This window comes from Anomaloglossus baeobatrachus, chromosome 4 (assembly GCF_048569485.1).
Source record: "Anomaloglossus baeobatrachus isolate aAnoBae1 chromosome 4, aAnoBae1.hap1, whole genome shotgun sequence".
Classification (NCBI taxonomy): domain Eukaryota; kingdom Metazoa; phylum Chordata; class Amphibia; order Anura; family Aromobatidae; genus Anomaloglossus; species Anomaloglossus baeobatrachus.
Genome location: NC_134356.1, coordinates 108489195 through 108509817, shown reverse-complemented (window position 1 = coordinate 108509817; position 20623 = coordinate 108489195). Strand labels below are relative to the sequence as shown.

General features: G+C 42.4%; 1 protein-coding gene across 3 annotated transcripts in view; it reads left to right on the top strand.

The window, feature by feature from the left end:
* Positions 1-20623, top strand: part of KCNIP1 (potassium voltage-gated channel interacting protein 1) — a 916677-nt gene that overhangs the window by 766209 nt on the left and 129845 nt on the right. For all 3 annotated transcript variants that reach the window (XM_075342297.1, XM_075342298.1, XM_075342296.1), the window contains one exon: positions 16385-16454. In XM_075342297.1, the coding sequence (XP_075198412.1) occupies positions 16385-16454 (70 nt within the window). The remainder of the gene's footprint in view (positions 1-16384; positions 16455-20623) is intronic.

Genomic DNA, 20623 nt, shown 5'->3' with positions numbered 1-20623 from the left:
TCAAGTCAGTATTCACACAGCAGTTTCTGCTATTCCATGTATTCCCCTTACATAGTCACTGGTGTGCATACCTTATCTCCCCATAGTGATGTTTTTTTAGGTTTTTGCACCCAGTTCAGACTTAGAATGGTGTTCCAAACGTTATCCTTATTGTTAGTATTTTTTCGTTTGGGAACCCTCCCCAACCACACCTATTGCCAATCCATATCATACGCATATATAGCCTGGGTCTCAGCTTCCCATACACGGTAAGTTTTTTAACTGCATGAGAGGACACACACAAGCTAGGGACCCCAACGTAGAGAAATACTTTGGCGTAGTGTTGGGGCTCTATTGCATTGATCAATTCAGTAGCTAAATTTCTCTTGATTCATATGTTCATGGCAGTAATGCAGATTCCATTTTTCACATTTTCACTTTACATATAGCTATTGGATTTTTCAAGTCAGTATTCACACAGCAGTTTCTGCTATTCCATGTATTCCCCTTACATAGTCACTGGTGTGCATACCTTATCTCCCCATAGTGATGTTTTTTTAGGTTTTTGCACCCAGTTCAGACTTAGAATGGTGTTCCAAACGTTATCCTTATTGTTAGTATTTTTTCGTTTGGGAACCCTCCCCAACCACACCTATTGCCAATCCATATCATACGCATATATAGCCTGGGTCTCAGCTTCCCATACACGGTAAGTTTTTTAACTGCATGAGAGGACACACACAAGCTAGGGACCCCAACGTAGAGAAATACTTTGGCGTAGTGTTGGGGCTCTATTGCATTGATCAATTCAGTAGCTAAATTTCTCTTGATTCATATGTTCATGGCAGTAATGCAGATTCCATTTTTCACATTTTCACTTTACATATAGCTATTGGATTTTTCAAGTCAGTATTCACACAGCAGTTTCTGCTATTCCATGTATTCCCCTTACATAGTCACTGGTGTGCATACCTTATCTCCCCATAGTGATGTTTTTTTAGGTTTTTGCACCCAGTTCAGACTTAGAATGGTGTTCCAAACGTTATCCTTATTGTTAGTATTTTTTCGTTTGGGAACCCTCCCCAACCACACCTATTGCCAATCCATATCATACGCATATATAGCCTGGGTCTCAGCTTCCCATACACGGTAAGTTTTTTAACTGCATGAGAGGACACACACAAGCTAGGGACCCCAACGTAGAGAAATACTTTGGCGTAGTGTTGGGGCTCTATTGCATTGATCAATTCAGTAGCTAAATTTCTCTTGATTCATATGTTCATGGCAGTAATGCAGATTCCATTTTTCACATTTTCACTTTACATATAGCTATTGGATTTTTCAAGTCAGTATTCACACAGCAGTTTCTGCTATTCCATGTATTCCCCTTACATAGTCACTGGTGTGCATACCTTATCTCCCCATAGTGAATTTCTGTATCAAACTGTGAGATTTTAACATCAAAGCCAGCAGTATCATGGTCATTGCCATTTTCACTCTGTCGGCGTTGTTACCTACCAATGCCTGGAATGTCTCCCTCCATATCCACCTGCTGCTGCCTCTCCTTCACAATATTCTGCTGAACGTAACATGACCTTGGTTGAATGAGCAGGGACCAAATCCTGGTTTCCACCACACACACTTGATACTATCTGAACCAAATAAGTTTAGATTGGTATCATCGTACTACAGGTCATGGTTACAGCAATCCTTGTCCTCTGCTTGTCTTGAGCAAACTGATTGCAGGCTTTCTTGTGCATTATCTTAAGAAGAGGCTTCCTTCTGGGATGACAGCCATGCAGACCAGACTGACGCAGTGTGCGACATATGATTTGAGCACTGACGGGCTGACCCCCCAACCCTATAATCTCTGCAGCAATGCTGGCAGCACAAGTACATCTATTTTGAAAAGACAACCTCTGGATATGACGTTAAGGACGTGCACTCTACTTCTTTGGTTGACCATGAGGAGGCCTCCTCTGAGTGCAACTTACCTTGTTAAGCCACTGTATGGTCTTGGCCATTATACTGCAGCTCAGTTTTAGGGTGTTGGTAATCTTCTTGTACCCTAGGCCATCTTTGTGTAGAGCAACCATTACTTTTTTCATACTTTTTTTTACAAAAGTCTGATTTTTTTTCCCGACAAATTAAATAAAAGAAAATCTATATATGTTTGCAATCTACGTACCCGTGCTGCTGTGCTCAATACTGACAGGTTATTTTTACCATATGGTGAACATGGTAAATAAAAATCAAAAATCCTTAGTGGAATTTCACTTTTTTTGCAGTTTCACCACAGTTGGCATTATTTTTCTTGTTTTCTAATACACTATACTGTAAATTTAATGGTTTAATTCAAAAGTACAACTCATCCCGCAAAAAAAAACCTCATATGGAAAAATAAATAAGTTATGTCTCTTGAAAGAAAAATGGAAATTGTCAAATTATTCAAAATGCATTTAAAAAGTTTGTTAGTTTTCAAGATACTTCACATGAATAAATGCAAAGTGGAAGAAAAATTATAACAAATTACTTTTTTATTATTAAAGTGTTGCATTATTCTTACACTTTGCATTTTTATTTTCAAAGGGTAAAAGAAAAAACGGACCCTACATTTTGTTGTACAATTTTTGTCAAGTACAACAATACCACATATGTGGTTGGAAACTACTGTTTGTTCTACTACAAACAAACAACATATACATCAAACCAGGTTAGGAAAGCATATTGGAGGGACGGCGGAAGGAAGGAAGGTAAACAAATGGAAACTAGTGTATGGGCAGACGGCTGGACTAAAAAAAGGAGTTACATTTGACTTTGGAGCACAATTTTGCTGGAACAGACTGCAAACAATATATTCCATTTGGAGAGCCCCTGAGGTGCCAAAACAGCTACAAACTACACCCCTCAAAAAATTCATTGAAGGGTGTATTGAACATTTTAAACCCTCAGGTGATTCATACAATTTTATGAGACTTGGCTGTGAAAAAAAATGTTTCACTAAAATGCTACTTTTGGCTCAATTTTCGTTTTCATTTTCATAATGGGCAAAAGGATAAATGGGCCACATATCTTATTACATTGTGTCTCCTGAGTACACCAATACCCTGTATATGGCTGGAAACTACTGGTCAAGGCACACTTTAGAAAGGATAGAGAGTCATTTTAGAGTGTAGAGTTTGCTGCAATGGTATGTGGCTGTTATGTCATGTTAGCAGAGCCCCTGATGTAGCAGAACCCCCATTAAGTAACTCTATTTACGTTTAAATAAAGTAACTTTATTTAAGTTTCCTTTTCTACACTTGAATGATTATTGGATAAAGAATATCTGATGATGTGTAATGAGGGCCATTGTGGCCTGAGGATGACAACATCCTTTATCAAGGTGTGCAGAATTATTAGACAGTTTGTTTGTCTCAGACAAAATGGGCCAAAAAATAGATTTAACTGATTGTAAAAAGTAAATGTATTGTGAAAGGTCTTACAGAGGGATGCAGCATGCATGAAATTACTAAGATATTGGGGTGTCATCAGAGAACAATTACAAACAGTCAAGAGGGTCGCAAATAAACACGTTGAGAAAAAAAAGACACATATTAACTGCCAAAGATTTGAGACGAACCAAATGTGAAAGGTCTAGGAACTAGTGATGGGCGGACCCGGACTGTAAAAGTCCAGACCCGTGCAAGTTCAAAGGTAACCGAGTGCTGAGCCCAGAATTCTCAGAGTATTCCGGGTATTGATCCATATCCAGCACTTGGGTAATAAAAAAAAAATAAAGGAAAAATAAAGAAAAAAAATAAAGCAAGCGCGCTATACTTACCAAGTTTCGATGCAGCTATAACTGCTTCCAGGTCCGCTCATTCCTCTTCTAGGGTCGCGCATTATCCTTCATCACTGATTCCCCTGCCCACTGGTGTCTGTGATTGGTTGCAGTCAGACACGGAGCCAGCCTATGTGACAGCTTGTCTGATGCTTCCAATCACAAACGTGGTCTGCTGGTCTATATTGTACAGTAAAAATAAATAAATAAAAAAAATTGGCATAGGGTCTCCCCATATTATGATACCCAGCACAGATAAAGCATATGGCTATAGGCTGCAGTCCCATGCCGTGCGCTTATCTTGGCTATGTATCAAAATAACTGGAATCGCAAGCGGCTTTTTATTTTTAATCATTTAAATAAATAATTTGAAAAAAGGTATACCCTCCAATTTTGATACCTAGCCAAGATAAAGCTCAACAGTTGGCGGCTGGTATTCTCAGGCTGGGGAGATCCCTGCAGTCACCCAGAAATGTCGTATCCATTAGATGAGACAGTCCTGGAAGTTTACCCGGCTCTTCCCGATTGCCCTGGTGGATGACAATCGGGGTAATAAGGAGTTAATGGCAACTCACAGCTGCCACTAAGCCCCAGATTAGTAATGGGAGGATTTAATAAGATCCTTCCATTACGAATCTGTAAGTGAAAGTAAATAAACACAAACACCGAAAAAAAATCCTTTATTTGAAATAAAATACAAAAAAGCACCCTCTTTCTCCACTTTATTAACCCCCAAAAATACCCCTAAGTAAAGCAAAATTTTATCCAGTGATAGGTAAGTAACATAACTGTATAATAGAGTGAATTTTGAACTCAATATTAAACCAATTGGTTTAAGAGTATTTAATTGAAAATTTCACTCCAATTCTTTGCATTTCAATAATTGGATTCTTTCCCCCCTTCTATTGTAATGTCATATGATCATTTATTCTGAATCTTAGATCTCTCAAACAAAGTGCTTAGGTACTGGCAAATCCAATCTCTTCTTCCTTATAATATAAAACCAAAAAAAATATAATATATATTATTATATTATAATATAGTACTGATTTTTTATTTTGAAATCTCACGTGGTTTCACTGATGTACCATAAGAAACAAGAACATTGCAAAAGATAGATAAAATCTGAGTTACAGGTAAGGTAGTACTCAATTTAGAATGTCATGCCAGTATTATGATGTGAAAAAGCAGAACCTTTAAAGGGAACCTGTTACCACTTTTTTGGCGTATAAGATGCGGCCACCACCATCGGGCTCTTATATATAGCATTCTAACATCTATATATATAATTGCCTTATTCTGTCTGTCTGTCTGTCTGTCTGTCTTGCTCCAAAATTGTGTCCTTACCGTGACATGTCCTTACGTTGACAAACAGCGGATTGGCCGCTGTGCTCGCCATGGCCCCGCCCCCCGCACGGATTGGCCGCTCGCCTCGCCTCGGGTCCGCCCCCAGCACGGTTGGCCATGTCCTTACGGTGACAAACAGCGGATTGGCCGCTGGGCTCGCCATGGCCCCACCCCCCTGCACGGATTGGCCGCTCGGCCTCACGGATTGGCCGCTCGCCATGGCTCCTCCCCCCCGCACGGACTGGCCACTCGCCTCGGCTCCGCCCTCCCGCACGGATTGGCCGCTCGCCCAGGCTCCGCCCCCAACACGGAATGGCCTCTCGCCCCGAGGTGAGCGCATCAAGGTTCTGCAGCGGCGGAACACACACACACGCACACACATAAGAACAGACACACACACATCAGATCACACACACACCTCACACACACATCAGATCGCATCCACATACTCACAACATCCCGTGATATCGCTTGCTTCGCGGCGGCGATACTGTGCAGTGACCTTCCAGGACCTGCCGGAGGATCACATGGCCGGAAGCATGTGGTATCTCCGGATGTTGTGATTGTGTCAGCGCGTATGTGCGATATCGTCAGTGTGTGTGGGTGAGTGTATGCGATCGGATGTGCGTGAGTGTGTTCTGATGTGTGAGTGTGTGTGTGTGAGTGTATGCGATCGGATCTGTGAGTGTCGGCAGAGGAGCACAGCTGCTGGGACCGCCCACCGGTGGGCACAGGGAGAAGTGGGGTGTGTGTGTGAGTGTATGCGATCAGATGTGTGCGTGTTTACTGTCTGATGTGTGACTGTGGAGCACGATGGGGAGTGCGCAGCATGGGGGATGGAGCACGATGGGGGGTGCGCAGCATGGGGGATGGAGCACGATTGGGAGTGTGCAGCATGGGGGATGGAGCATGATTGGGAGTGCGCAGCATGGGGGATGGAGCACGATGGGGGGTGCGCAGCGTGGGGGATGGAGCACGATGCGGGGTGCACAGCATGGGGGATGGAGCACGATGGGGAGTGCGCAGCATGGGGGATGGAGCACGATGGGGGGTGCGCAGCATGGGGGATGGAGCACGATTGGGAGTGTGCAGCATGGGGGATGGAGCACGATGGGGGGTGTGCAACATGGGGGATGGAGCACGATAGGGAGTGTGCAGCATGGGGGATGGAGCACGTTTGGGAGTGCGCAGCATGGGGGATGGAGCATGATGGGGAATGCGCAGCATGGGGGATGGAGCACAATGGGGAGTGCGCAGCATGGGGGATGGAGCACGATGGGGGGTGCGCAGCATGGGGGATGGAGCACGATGGGGGGTGCGCAGCATGGGGGATGGAGCACGTTTGGGAGTGCGCAGCTTGGGGGATAGAGCACGATGGGAAGTGCGCAGCATGGGGGATGGAGCACGATGGGGAGTGCGCAGCATGGGGGATGGAGCACGTTTGGGAGTGCGCAGCATGGGGGATGGAGCACGATGGGGAATGCGCAGCATGGGGGATGGAGCACGATGGGGAGTACGCAGCATGGGGGATGAAGCACAATGGGGAGTGGGGATGGAGCACGATGGGTGGTGCGCAGCATGGGGGATGGAGCACGATGGGGGGTGCGCAGCATGGGGGATGGAGCACGATGGGGGTGCACACCTCCCCCCAAAACACACACACACACACTGCCACACACGCACTGCACAACACACCACACACACACTGGGAACCACAAACACTGCCCTACACAGACACCCACACACACAGACAACGTCGCACACACACAACACCCAACACACAAACACCGCGGCACACACAAATATACGCACATACCGCACAACACACACATTGCACGAAACATACCTCCCCCCAAAACACACACACACCCCACACCCACACAAACCGCGCAACACACATACACAACGATACAGACACACAGCGCTCCACAAATAACGACACACAACGCAACACACAACACCGCTCTCACCCCCCGCCACACCCAGACACAGAACATGTACAGCCCCTACACAAACACTTGGTAACTACAGACAACAACATCTATATATATATATATATAACAAAAATCATACATTAACTACACAATATGTAAATTCTAGAATACCCGATGCGTAGAATCGGGCCACCTTCTAGTGCTATATATAAGAGCCCAGGCCACTGTGAGAATATGAAAAACACTTTATAATACTTACCTAACGTTGTCCGACGCCGCCTCTTTCGGCCATCTTTCTGCTCCTTCTTCTCTAGCCGTGGTGCATGACGGGTCCGACGTCATCCACACTCTCCGGCATTCCGGGTCTGAGCAGGCGCACTTTGATATACCCTGAGCAGGGCAGATCAAAGTATTGTAGTGTGCCTGTGCAGGATCGTCGAGTGTGTATGACTTAGACGCATCATGCACACGAACTTCAGAAGAAGGACAAAGATGCCCGAAAGAGGCGGCGCCAGCACCGGAGAATGGAGACGCCCATTAGGCCCACCGAGCAACTGTATAGATAAGTATTATAAAGTGTTTTTTATGTTCTCACAGCGGCCTGGGCTCTTATATACAGCATGTTAGAATGCTGTATATAAGTGCCTGGTGGTGGCCGAAGCTTATAGGGCAAAAAACTGGTGACAGGTTCCCTTTAAACATTATGGGACAATTAACACATGAGAGACAAGGAAAGCAAGCTTTTCTCTAGAGTCCTGTCACATATGTTTGTGAAATTTTCTTTAGAGAACCTATATCAGAATGCATCAGTCACCCAAATTCATATTTTGTGTATACGAGAAGATGGTGGCTTTTTGAATTTTACAAAATCAGGTAAACAATTCATAAGGATGTTCCAATGCGTTTTAATTATATGAGCAACCTTACCATTCTCTTCACTATATATTTGGACCAAGGGTATACGATTTTAATACATTTTAGTATGGGTTTTTTTTTAAAGATCCATTATTTATTTACTTTTCTTTTCTTTGTCTCCAAAATTCCCTGGGTAACCCCTGCAGCTGAATTTATTAACCATTTTATCCAATGTGTTTTGTAGTTCATTACACATTACACAACCCCTGGCAAAAATTATGGACTCACCTGGCTCTGAGGATGTTCATTCAGTTGTTTACTTTTGTTTTAAAAAAAGCAGATCACAGACATGGCACAAAATTAAAGTCATTTCAAATGTCAACTTTCTGGCTTTAAGCAACACTAAAAAAAATCATGAAAACATAATGTGCTAGCCAGTAACTGTTACTTTTCAAAACCAAAAAGGGGAAAATTATGGAATCACTCAATTCTGAGTTAAAAATAATAGAATCACCCTGTAAATTTTCATTTCCAAAACTAACACCTGCATCAAATAAGATCTGCTCATTAGTCTGCATCTAAAAAGGAGTGATCACACCTTGGAGACCTGTTGCACCAAGTGGACTGACATGAATCATGGCTCCAACATGAGTAATGTCAATTGAAACAAAGGAGAGGATTATCGAAACTCTTAAAAGAGGGTAAATCATCATGCAATGTTGCAAACAATGTTGGTTGTTCACAGTCAGCTGTGTCTAAAATCTGGACCAAATACAAACAACATGGGAAGGTTGTTAAAGGCAAACATACTGGTAGACCAAGGAAGACATCAAAGTGTCAAGACAGGAAACTTAAAGCAATATGTCTAAAAAACAGGAAATGCACAACAAAACAAATAAGGATCGAATGGGAGGAAACTGGGGTCAATGTCTGTGACCAAACTGTAAGAAACCGCCTAAAGGAAATGGGATTTACATACAGAAAAGCTAAGCAAAAGAAATCATTAACACCTAAACAGAAAACAACAAGGTTACAATGGGCTAAGGAAAAGCAATCATGGACTGTGGATGACAGGATGAAAGTCATATTCAGTGATGAATCCCGAATCTGCATTGGACCAGGTGATGATGCTGGAACTTTTGTTTGGTGTCGTTCCAATGAGATTTATAAAGATGACTGCCTGAAGAGAACATGTACATTTCCACAGTCATTGATGATATGGGGCTGTATGTCAGGTAAAGGTACTGGGGATATGGCTGTCATTACATCTTCAATAAATGTCTAAGTTTACATTGAAATTTTGTACACTTTTCTTATCCCATCAATTGAAAGGATGTTTTGGGATGATGAAATCATTTATCAAGATGATAATGCATCCTGCCATAGAGCAAAAACTATGAAAACATTCCTTGAAAGAAGACACATAAGGGCAATGTCATGGCCTGCAAATAGTCCGGATCTCAATCCAATTGAAAATCTTTGGTGGAAGTTGAAGAAAATGGTCCATGACAAGCATCCAACCTGCAAAGCTGATCTGGCAATGTGCCACCCCCGCCTCAGCAGCTGGGCTGCTCGGATCCGGATCCGTAGTGGCTCGAGGGATCTCTGGACCCGGGGGTCAGAGCCGCGCGGCCACTCGGAATAAAAGGGGGAATATTTACAAGGGAGGATGTGGAAAGTTTGTGACGCCACCCGTGGTGTGTGGTAAGGTGGAGTACCACCGTTGCAGTTGGGAGTACCCGGTGGCGATGGTGGGGGAAGCCTGGTGTTTAACCCTGCCATGGATAGGGGAATGCCCCGGGACTAGATGAGGGCGACGGGGAGGTGACATTGGGACGGTAAGGGTCACTTATGTACTCATTCAGTCCAATAACGCTGACACCAACAACTGTGGTAAACCAAAGTTCTTGACACCGCTGCCGCTTGGAGGGAACACGCCTGGATGCTGTGCCCGTTGGTGTTGCCTGTTAGCCTATGACCTTTTCATTGGCACCTTTTCTTCTAACTGGTCCCTTTAGCATAAAACTAGTTGGGTCCCGCTCACCAGTGTAGCTAACTGGGTGAGCTTGCTCTCAGGCTTCACGCTTGGGATTTTCTGGACTATGTAGTGGGAAAGTCCTATCCCCCTCGTTGCACTAGTACCCCGATTTTGGAGCGGATGGAGAACGGACCTTGAAGGCTCCGTCCTCGTCGGGTAAATTGCCAGGACACCTGAAGCTACTTCCTGATCTAGGGTCCACGTACCCCGTCGTGCCCTGGCCCCTGCCCAGTGATGGCACAAGGCCGCCGGCTGTCCTCCTCGACAGTCCGTGCCCCTTGTCACGATCTCCTGCGACCGGGGTCCAGCTCCTACCAGGTCCAGACCAACGTCTGCCACCTAGTAGCACCAAGGAGCCCAGCTCCTGACCTCTCCTTATGAGAGTCACTCCTCAACTCCACTCGTGACCTCTCTTCTTGAGAGTCACTCCTCAACTGAACTGCTCCTGACACTCCTGACCTCCCCTTAACCAACCCCCCAAGTGGGCGATCCTGTTCCCTTCAGGCTGTCCACTGGTGTCTGGTGGGTGTGGTGCGGAGTGTTCCTAGGATTTTGATTAGCTTTATCTTTGCAACACCAAATGTCAGGGACCCGTAACCAAGGAGGAGGTGGATACTGTGCAGAAGGGCAGATTGCACAATACCCTGTGACGGCCTGATAGGCCAGGGCGTCACAGCAACAGCAATCAGAGAAAGTTGGAGCCAGATTGATGAAGAGTACTGTTTGTCACTCATTAAGTCCATGCCTCAGAGACTGCTAGCTGTTATAAAAGCCAGAGGTGGTGCATCAAAACACTAGAGATGTATTGGAGTGTTCTTTTGTTTGTTTGTTTTTCATGATTCCATAATTTGTTCCTCATAATTGAGTGATTCCATAATTTTCCCCCTGTTTTGTCTTGAAAATTAACCGTTACTGGCTAACACGTTTTCAGGATTTTTTTTAGTGTTTCTTAAAGCCAGAAAGTTGCCTTTTGAAATTACTTTAGTTTTGTCCCATGTCTTTGATCTGTTTTTTTTTTAAACAAAAGTAAGCAACTGAATGAACATCCTCAGAACTAGGTGAGTCCAACATTTTTGACAGGGGTTGTATCATTGACAATTATCTGCTGCTCTCAAAAATAGATTGTTTTTATAGATTTTATAGGGTGGTGACTAGAGATGATCGGACCCATCAAAGTTTGGTTCGGTGGTTTAAATTGGACTTTAGATAAAGTTCGGTTTGGGAGCTGGACTTGACCTGAACCCCAATGGAAGTCACTAATTGGGCAGTACAGATCTCTGCCCACATTCAATCTGCCTTAAACTGATCACTTCCAGGGGAGGGTGGGCAAAGTTTTCCATTTTTTGGGGGAGTACATACTACATCTGATAACACTGTTTTTGCACCCAGTATGAGCCATTTAAACACTTCAAGTGGCTTGAACTTGGCTAAGCACCGAGCGTAATTTGATCACAGTTATGCTTGATGAAGGCATTTGCATACGTAAAGCACCCGAACTCCGAACTGGAACACTGATTTTTAAGTGAAGTCCGTGTTCGCTACAAACACTGAACCTCAAGTTCCTTCATCTGTAGTAGTGACTACGAGTTCTGCAGGTTCAGAAAGACTTTAAAATTCTGTTCTCAACCCGAACTTGACTAGAACCTCATTGGAATTCACTTATTGAGAAGTTCAGCTTTCTGCCCACATACAGCCAGCCTTATATACAGCACTTCCGGGGGAAGTAAGGCATGGTTTTCCATTTTGTTTTCTTTTAATGCACACTATATCCGATATCGCTGAGATTACCACAGTGAGAACCATTCAGAAACCGCAAGCAGCTCACACTGGGCCAAGCACTGAGCGTAACCAAGTACAACAATGCTCACACTACTCGTTTGCATATATAAAGCACCCGAATTCTGAAATCAAACTTTTTTTTTTTTGTAAAGTTCAGTATAAACCCCAAACTTTAAAGTTTGGGTCCACTCATTTCTACTACTTTTCACCCACTATATCATATTTGTTTTGCATTGTTCCATTTTTTCTATCTGTCTGTCTATTGATCTAGTTGAAAAAATGGAACAGCATATTGAAAAAATGAGATGTGGGTGCAAAGCCTCCTAAAACCATATATCCACAGGTAGGTAATATATTCAAACAATCGCAGGCAGTGCTCCAAAAAATAGTGAAAAACTGGACATGGTTCACATGGACACACGCTTTGCAAGAGCTTGTTTTTAGGGGGATTAGCTACAGTTTTTATTGATAGTTTTTGAGATCATTATTTTTTATTATTTTTTCTGTTTTTTTGGGTGTGGAGGAAGGCAAAAGGAAGCAAAAAAATAGCAATTTACAAATTGTTTTTTTTTTTTTTTTACGATGTTCATTGTGTGGGAAAGTTATGAGGGCTTCATTCTTTGGATCCTTTGGAATACAATGATAACACATTTATATAGGTTTTTCTATGTTTTGCTACTTTTGGACACTAAGAACAATTTTATTGAAAACCATTGTTTTATACTTTATTCTGAATGCTGTAACTATTTTATTTTTCTGCAAGCAGAACTGAGTTTTTGATCATATTTTATTCTACTTTTTGTGCAGTAAAATGCTGAAAATGAAAAAAAAAACAAAACATTTTTGCTGTGTTTTTTAATTATTTTTTAAGGAGTTACCATTAGAGGTTAAATGTAACAATTTTGTTAGGATGGGTTGTTATCCTGGCCTTTAAGTGTGCTATGGAAAGTGAGAGTAATAAGGTGATTGTGGGCATCCTTGGCTGAGTTTTCAGAAGAGTAATGTCCTGGTTGTGTTGGTGTATAAGTTTGAGACTGCTTTTAAGGTTGCGATCATATCTGCATATATAAAATCGCTGAAATTTTCAGCCAAAAAAGTTGGTGAGTGTCATGCGTGTTTTCCTCACATTGCATCCATATGTCATGTGAGTGCCATGCCAGTGTGCTTTTTTTTTCTCGGCTGAATGTTTTATGGTCGTGACACTAGTGTGATTGTCTTCTTTTCTACAATCTGTCCACTTGCCCTTGCACTATCAAGAATTCATATATTATCTCTTGCTGAAAGGTATAGAACTTATTGCATAAATACATTCCTCCCTTTTAATAGAACTGTTAGCTCCTATACTTCACTGCCATCTACTGGAGAACTTCAGTAATACAAATACCATAATTTCTTTTTCTGGTCAAGTGTCACAATGGATTTCGCCCAGTTCACTTCTGCCTCCAGGTGATATAAACCTACTAAAGAGCTCAGCCCTAATTTCTCAGGTCCACCTGAAGATTGGACTTTTTTCTCTGTCATAGATTTAAACTGTCACAAATTATCCTGCAAAATAGTCAGGACGTTCATGCTATGACCACAAGCATCCTTCTTCCATGGTGAAGATTGGCATATACCGACAAACTGAGATGTAAAAACCTCCTAAGCAGTAGACCTGAACAGATTCCTAAAGAAAAGGAGATCTTCAGCTCTGCACTTTCCTAAAACAATAGCACTAAAGTGATTTAACCCTCTTTCCTTCCTTCCAAATTGGAATTTGTGTAAAAACAACACAGCAGAAATATGCACTTTTGCTAATTCTGCTTCTGAGATACCAGCAACATCTTAACCTTTTCTGTGACTACATAGAAGTCCAAGAGAAGACGAGCAGTTGCAACAGTGAGAGAATACATGGCATATCCAAGTCCATCGCCCCAAAGAACATCTGAAAGACAATTTAAAAAATAGGAAATTATCTTCTGGCCCCCACACAAGACAAGAGAAGAATCATGAAAACTCCAATGGAATACATGAGGTCTAAATGCATCCTCCTGCCCAGCCCCGTGTGCATGATGCATCCTGTGTCATCCACACAGGGGCCTCATTGTGCTCCTGCGCATGCGCACTTTAATCTGCCCTGGTGAAGGCAGAGCAAAGTTCTGTAATACGCAGGCACAAGAAAAGGTCAAAAACCACCCACACATGTGCACTACAGTATTTTGATCTGCTCTCAGCCAGGCATATCAAAGTGCACATATGGAGGAGCGCAATGGAGGCTTCTGTTTGAATGACGTAGGTCGCATCATCCACATGGAGCTGGGAAGGATGATTGTGGTCGCATAAGATGGGGGATGGACACAAGGTCGATCCATATTATAATACCCAGAACAAATAAAGCATATGGCTACAGCTGCAGCACCCAGCCTTGTGCTTGACTGTGTATCAAAAGAAGAGGGACTCCATGCAGCTTTTTTTAAAAATTATTTAAATATTTTTTTTAAAAAAATGGCATGTGGGCCCCCCAATTTTGATACCCAGCCATGATAAAGCTGACAACTGGGTGCTGGTATTGTCAGACCGGAAAGGCCTATGGTTGTTGGGTCCACCCAGCTTAAAAGTAGCAGTCTGCAGCCGCCCAGAATTGTTGGATCCACTAGATGTGACAATCCCAGCACTTTCCTCAGCTCATCCCAATTGCCCTGGTGCCATGTCAATTGGGGTAATAACAGCTCACAGCTATCACTAAGCTCTAGATTATTAACGGGATGAATCTTTGACTCCGCCATTACTAATCTGTAAGTGAAAAGAAATAAACACAAACACCAAAGAAAACCGTTTATTTGAAATAAAATATAAAAAACACCCTTTTTCACCCCTTTATTAACCCCAAAAACCCAGTTTTAATGTAATCTACACAAGGCTGCACAATGATTCTAGCTCTGCTACATACATAAAGAAGTCACAGCGTACATGCACAGAACATGCCCATATGCTGTGGCTTTAGGCAGAGACTGATTGAGCCAAAGCAATGAGCGATGATGTCACTGCTTATTTGCGCTCACAGCTGAAGGTTCCCCCGGTACCCCACCTTTAACCGCATGTAAACTAACCTTAAGTAACCTCTTTGAATTCAGTGACCTTATCTCTGATGAGGTCACTAAGTTCACATTCAGTATTTTGCCAAGAGATGCAGATTTGATGCTGAAATTTATACATCATTTTCCTGCATCAAACCTTCATCTCTTGGCAAAAAATTGCATCCAAACCGCATCATAATGCATGTGGCTTTAATGCAATTTTTTTGCCATGAGATGCAGATTTGGTGCAGGAATATGGTGTATAAATTTCAGCACCAAATCTGCATCTCTTGACAAAAAAATGCAGTTTTCTGCTAGGGTATGCAGGTCTTTGAACTCAGTGACATTACATGAGGTGAGGTCACTGAGTTCAATTAGGTCTTAGTGGTAGCTGTGAGCTGTCATTAACCCCTTCTTCCCTGATTGCCACCACACCATGGCAATTGGGATGAGCCGGGTAAAGTCCCACCATCTTAAAGCGCTTGATTCGGGTCCCCATACAATTATTAGGATATCAGCTTCCAGACAGATATCCAGTATCAATTCTGGGCCCGAACCATTTTTATTTTTTTAAATCCGGTTGGACCCACTGATCCTGCATATCTGCAGGTTTGCCCATCACTAGGCTTGACTTTGACTGGGCCATTCACACTTGAATATGCTTTGATGTAAACCATTCCTATCTTTGGCAGTATGTTAAGGTGAACCTACACCCCAGACTCGTCTTTTGCAGCTTCTAACAGGTTTTCCTCCAGGATTACCCTGTAGTTAGCTCCATCCATTTTCCCATCAACTCTGACCATTTTCCCTGTTCCTGATGAAGACAAGCCTCCCCACAGCATAATGCTGCCACTACCATGTTTGATGGTGGGGATGGTGTTTCATGCTGGTGTGCAGTGTTTGTTTTCCACTATACAATGCTTTATATTTAGCCCTAAAAGTTCAACTTTTTTGTCATCTGACCAGAGCACTTCTACTAGGTAGCTGTGTCCACTACATGACTTTCTGCAAACTGTTAATGGGAATTCTTATGGCTTGCTTTCAAAAATGGCTTTTACCCTGACACCCTACCATCAAGGCCCTCTTTTTAGTGTGAGCAAACTATAATGCGCCCTGTCAGCCCTCACCAGTGCTACTTGATTAAGGAGTTCTGCCCTATTGAGCGCCCTGCCATTTTCTTTATAGGTTCATTATTTAAAACACGACATACCAAAAAGAGGGAAAAACCACAGCACCAAAATATGAAAAAATGCATTTTAAAAACTCAAAAATGCAGTAATAAAAAATTTGAAGTAAACTTTTTTACAGTGGGAGTTAACAGCGAACGTATGAAACTTTACACAGTTCATATATCCAGCGCTACACACTGAATGTATATAATTTGCATTTAGGCATCCTGGGTCTGATATTTTTATTTTCTTTTTTTTATTGGTCTGGAAAATGAAGGTACATTTTTATTTGTATACATTTTATTGTATGCATTTGTATACATATATTTCTTAAAAATATACTATTACTAGTTTATGTCTTCACTTTATGCCAATATGTTTTTTTTTCTTTTCCTTGCATATAGGAATGTCCAAGTGGAGTTGTTAATGAAGATACATTTAAGCAAATCTATTCACAGTTCTTTCCTCATGGAGGTGAGTATTTTATTTGGTATAATTTATTACAGATTGAATTTGATATGTCTCAAATTACTAAGTATATTAGTATTAGCGTCCAGTCACATGGTAAATTGGCCATGATAGCATAGCTTGCTTTGGTGTAAAAAGGTGAAAAATTTACGGTAACTAATATCAATTTGCATAAAGTTGTAGCGTAAAGGTAACTGTGATTGGCTGCAACAATTTTTAGAAAATGTAAAACAAAAAGAAGCTAGAACTAAGCAAGGTAATGCACATGTTTTTCTAGTTTATAATATATACTGAAAATTTCAGGTATACACTGTGAAATGCAAAACTAACCATGAAATGCTAGAGTCCGTCCAAGGTCTTCTTATTATTTGCAATAATTTCATAAAAAAACAGCTGCAAATGAATAACTGAAAGAGACTGCAGCACTATGGCTAAGTAATAACTTTAAACCTGCCATACTCCCTCTTGTAAAGCTGTCTGCACAATAGTTTATGTTTATGCTAGCATGTTCTTCTCTCATTCAGGCTGTTTCTCTTCTCCGGTGTGATGTGCTACTCCTCGGAATAAATTCCTGAAGGGGTAAAAAAAACCACAATGATATCCCACAGTTCGACATTGATCTTATTATCATTACATCACTGTCTAGGATTGAAATTCCTTTTTTTTAAAGGGAACCTGTCTCCAGATATGTCCCTTATACACTGCGGCCACCGCCAGTGAGCCCTTATACACAGCATTCTAGCATGCTGTATAGTACAGTCATGCCCAAAAGTTTTGAGAATGCTACAAATATTAATTTTTACAAAGTCTACTTCTTAAGTTTTTCTAATATCAATTTGCATATACTCCAGAATGTCATAAAGAGTGATCAGCTTAACAGCAATTACTTGCAAAGTCAATATTGGCTAAGAAAATAAACTTTAACCCCAAAACACATTTCAACATCATTGCATTCCTGCCTTAAAAGGAGCAGCTAACATTGTTTTAGTGATTGTTCCATTAACACAGGTGTGGGTGTTGATGAGGACAGGGCTGGCGATCAATCAGTCATGATTAAGTAAGAATGACACCACTGGACACTTTAAAAGGAGGCTGGTGCTTGGTATCATTGTTTCTCTTCAGTTAACCATGGTTATTTCTAAAGAAACACGTGCAGCCATCATTGCTCTGCACAAAAATGGCCTAACAGGGAAGAGTATCGCAGCTACAAAGATTGCACCTCAGTCAACAATCTATCGCATCATCAAGAACTTCAAGGAGAGAGCTTCCATTGTTGCCAAAAAGGCTCCAGGGTGCCCAAGAAGGACCAGCAAACACCAGGACCGTATCTTAAAACTGTTTAAGCTGCGGGATCGGACTACCAGCAGTGCCGAGCTAGCTCAGCAATGGCAGCAGGCTGGTGTGAGTGCTTCTGCACGCACTGTGAGGCGGAGACTGCTTGAGCAAGGCCTGGTTTCAAGGAGGGCAGCAAAGAAGCCACTTCTCTCCAGAAAAAACATCAGGGAAAGACTGATATTCTGCAAAAGGTACAGGGAGTGGACTGCTGAGGACTGGGGTAAAGTCATTTTCTCAGATGAATCCCCTTTTCGATTGTTTGGGACATCTGGAAAACAGCTTATTAGGAGAAGAAGAGGTGAGCGCTACCACCAGTCTTGTCTCATGTCAACTGTTAAGCATCCTGAAACGATTCATGTGTGGGGTTGCTTCTCAGCCAAGGGAATCGGCTCACTCACAGTCTTGCCTAAAAACACAGCCATTAATAAAGAATGGTACCAGAATGTCCTCCAAGAGCAACTTCTCCCAACTTTCCAAGAGCAGTTTGGCGCCAAACAATGCCTTTTCCAGAATGATGGAGCACCTTGCCATAAAGCAAAGGTGATCACTAAATGGCTCATGGAACAAAACATAGAGATGTTGGGTCCATGGCCAGGAAACTCCCCAGATCTTAAGCCCATTGAGAACTTGTGGGCAATCATCAAGAGACGGGTGGACAAACAAAAAACAACAAATTCTGGCAAAATGCAAGCATTGCTTATGCAAGAATGGACAGCTATCAGTCAGGATTTGATCCAGAAGTTGATTGAGAGCAAGCCAGGGAGAATTGCAGAGGTCCTGAAGAAGAAGGGTCAACACTGCAAATATTGACTTGCTGCATTAACTCATTCTAACTGTCAATATAACCTTTTGGTACTCATAATATGATTCCAATTATATTTCTGTATGTGATGTAAACATCAGACAAACACAATTAAAAACCAGAGGGCAACAGATCATGTGAAAATATAATTTTGGTGTCATTCTCAAAACTTTTGGCCATGACTGTAGTGCCCAGGCCGCCCTGTATAACATAAAAACATCTTTAATTATACTGACGTGTGTGGCGGTCATGTCCGATGGGTGTTGCTGGTCTCGGTCCAGCGCTTCCTATTTTCATTCCATCCCTGTCCTCCTTCCCAGCTTCCTCCATTGCGCTCCTGCGCATGCACACTTCTCTCTTGTTTGGCTGAGGGCACAGAAAAGTACTGTATTATGCAGGAGCAGGGCAGGGTCCAAGACCGCCTGCTCATGCGCACAATAATACTTTGTTGTGCCCTTAGCAGGGCTGAGTGCTTGCACGGGAGTGCCATGGAGGCCTCTGTGTAGCTGATATAGGACACATCATCCACACAGAGCTAGGAAGGAGGACGCAATGGAAGGAAGATAGGAGGAGCAATGCCTGGGCACTAATATACAGCATTCTAGAATACTATGTATAAGGGCTCACTAGTTATGACCACAGCTTATAAAGGACAAATCTCGTGACAGGTTCCCTTTAAGATTTCTCTCTTCAGAATTCAGACTACACTCTGTAAATTTATGCAGATAGAGAAGACTCTAAAATCACAACATCACAGACTCCAAAATCAATTCAGACCTAAGTCGAAACCCCTAAAGAAATACATTCTCCATAAAAGAACCTGAAAATAATTCAGACAAGACCATCAAAAAATTTTAGACCCTAGACCAGACCTCAAATTTTATTTTTTTGAGCAAAAAAAAAAATACAGACCCCAGAGCAGAGCTAAAAAAAATCATCTGAAATCTAAGAGAAAACTGCTGAACTTATTTACTGTTCTTCATTTTGAAATATTTTTCACCTCTGATGATAATGCTGATAATGACTGGTATCAAGACTCAATTTACTGCTATTCTAAGTAGATGTCATCACTGAAGGAGGAACTGATAGGATGCCCACATTATGTAGTAATGTCCCCATCCTGTAGTAATGTCCCCATCCTATAGGTATGTCCCCATCCTGTAGTAATGTCCCCATCCTGTAGTAATGTCCTCATCCTGTAGTAATGTGCCCATCCTATAGTAATGTGCCCATCCTATAGTAATGTCCCCATCCTATAGTAATGTGCCCATCCTATAGTAATGTGCCCATCCTATAGTAATGTGCCCATCCTATAGTAATGTGCCCATCCTGTAGTAATGTCCCCATCCTATAATAATGTGCCCATCCTAAAGTAATGTGCCCATTGTATAGTAATGTGCCTACCTATAGTAATGTCTCCATCCTATAGTAATGTGCCCATCCTATAGTAATGTGCTGATCATATAGTAATATCCCCATCCTATAGTAATGTCTCCATCCTATAGTAATAATGTGCCTATCCTATAGTAATGTGCCGATCATATAGTAATGTCCCCAGCTTATAGTAATGTCCCCATCTTATAGTAATGTCCCCATCCTATAGTAATGTCCCCATCCTATAGTAATGTTCCCATCCTATAGTAATGTGTCCCTCCTATAGTAATGTGCCCATCGTATAGTAATGTGCCTATCCTATATTAATGTCTCCATCCTATAGTAATGTGCCCATCCTGTAGTAATGTTCCCTTGGGCTCCTCTTCTTGTAGCAATGCTCTGTCCTGTAGAATTGACCCTTAGTGTGCCAGTTTTCACACATGCAAAAAAAACCAAACAAACATAAATCCTCCTCACCTGTCCTTGTTCCCTTGGTGTCCTGTCTCTTGCGGCCACAGCCCCCTGTTAATCGCTGCTGATGCAGGGGCCACTGCTGACAGCATTATATCAGATGACTGATCTCTAGGTGCCCTGCAGGACCGCGCTCTGTATACAGCTTCTCCAGTGATAAGCTGCTGCCTCTGATTGGCCAGCGGCTGATCAT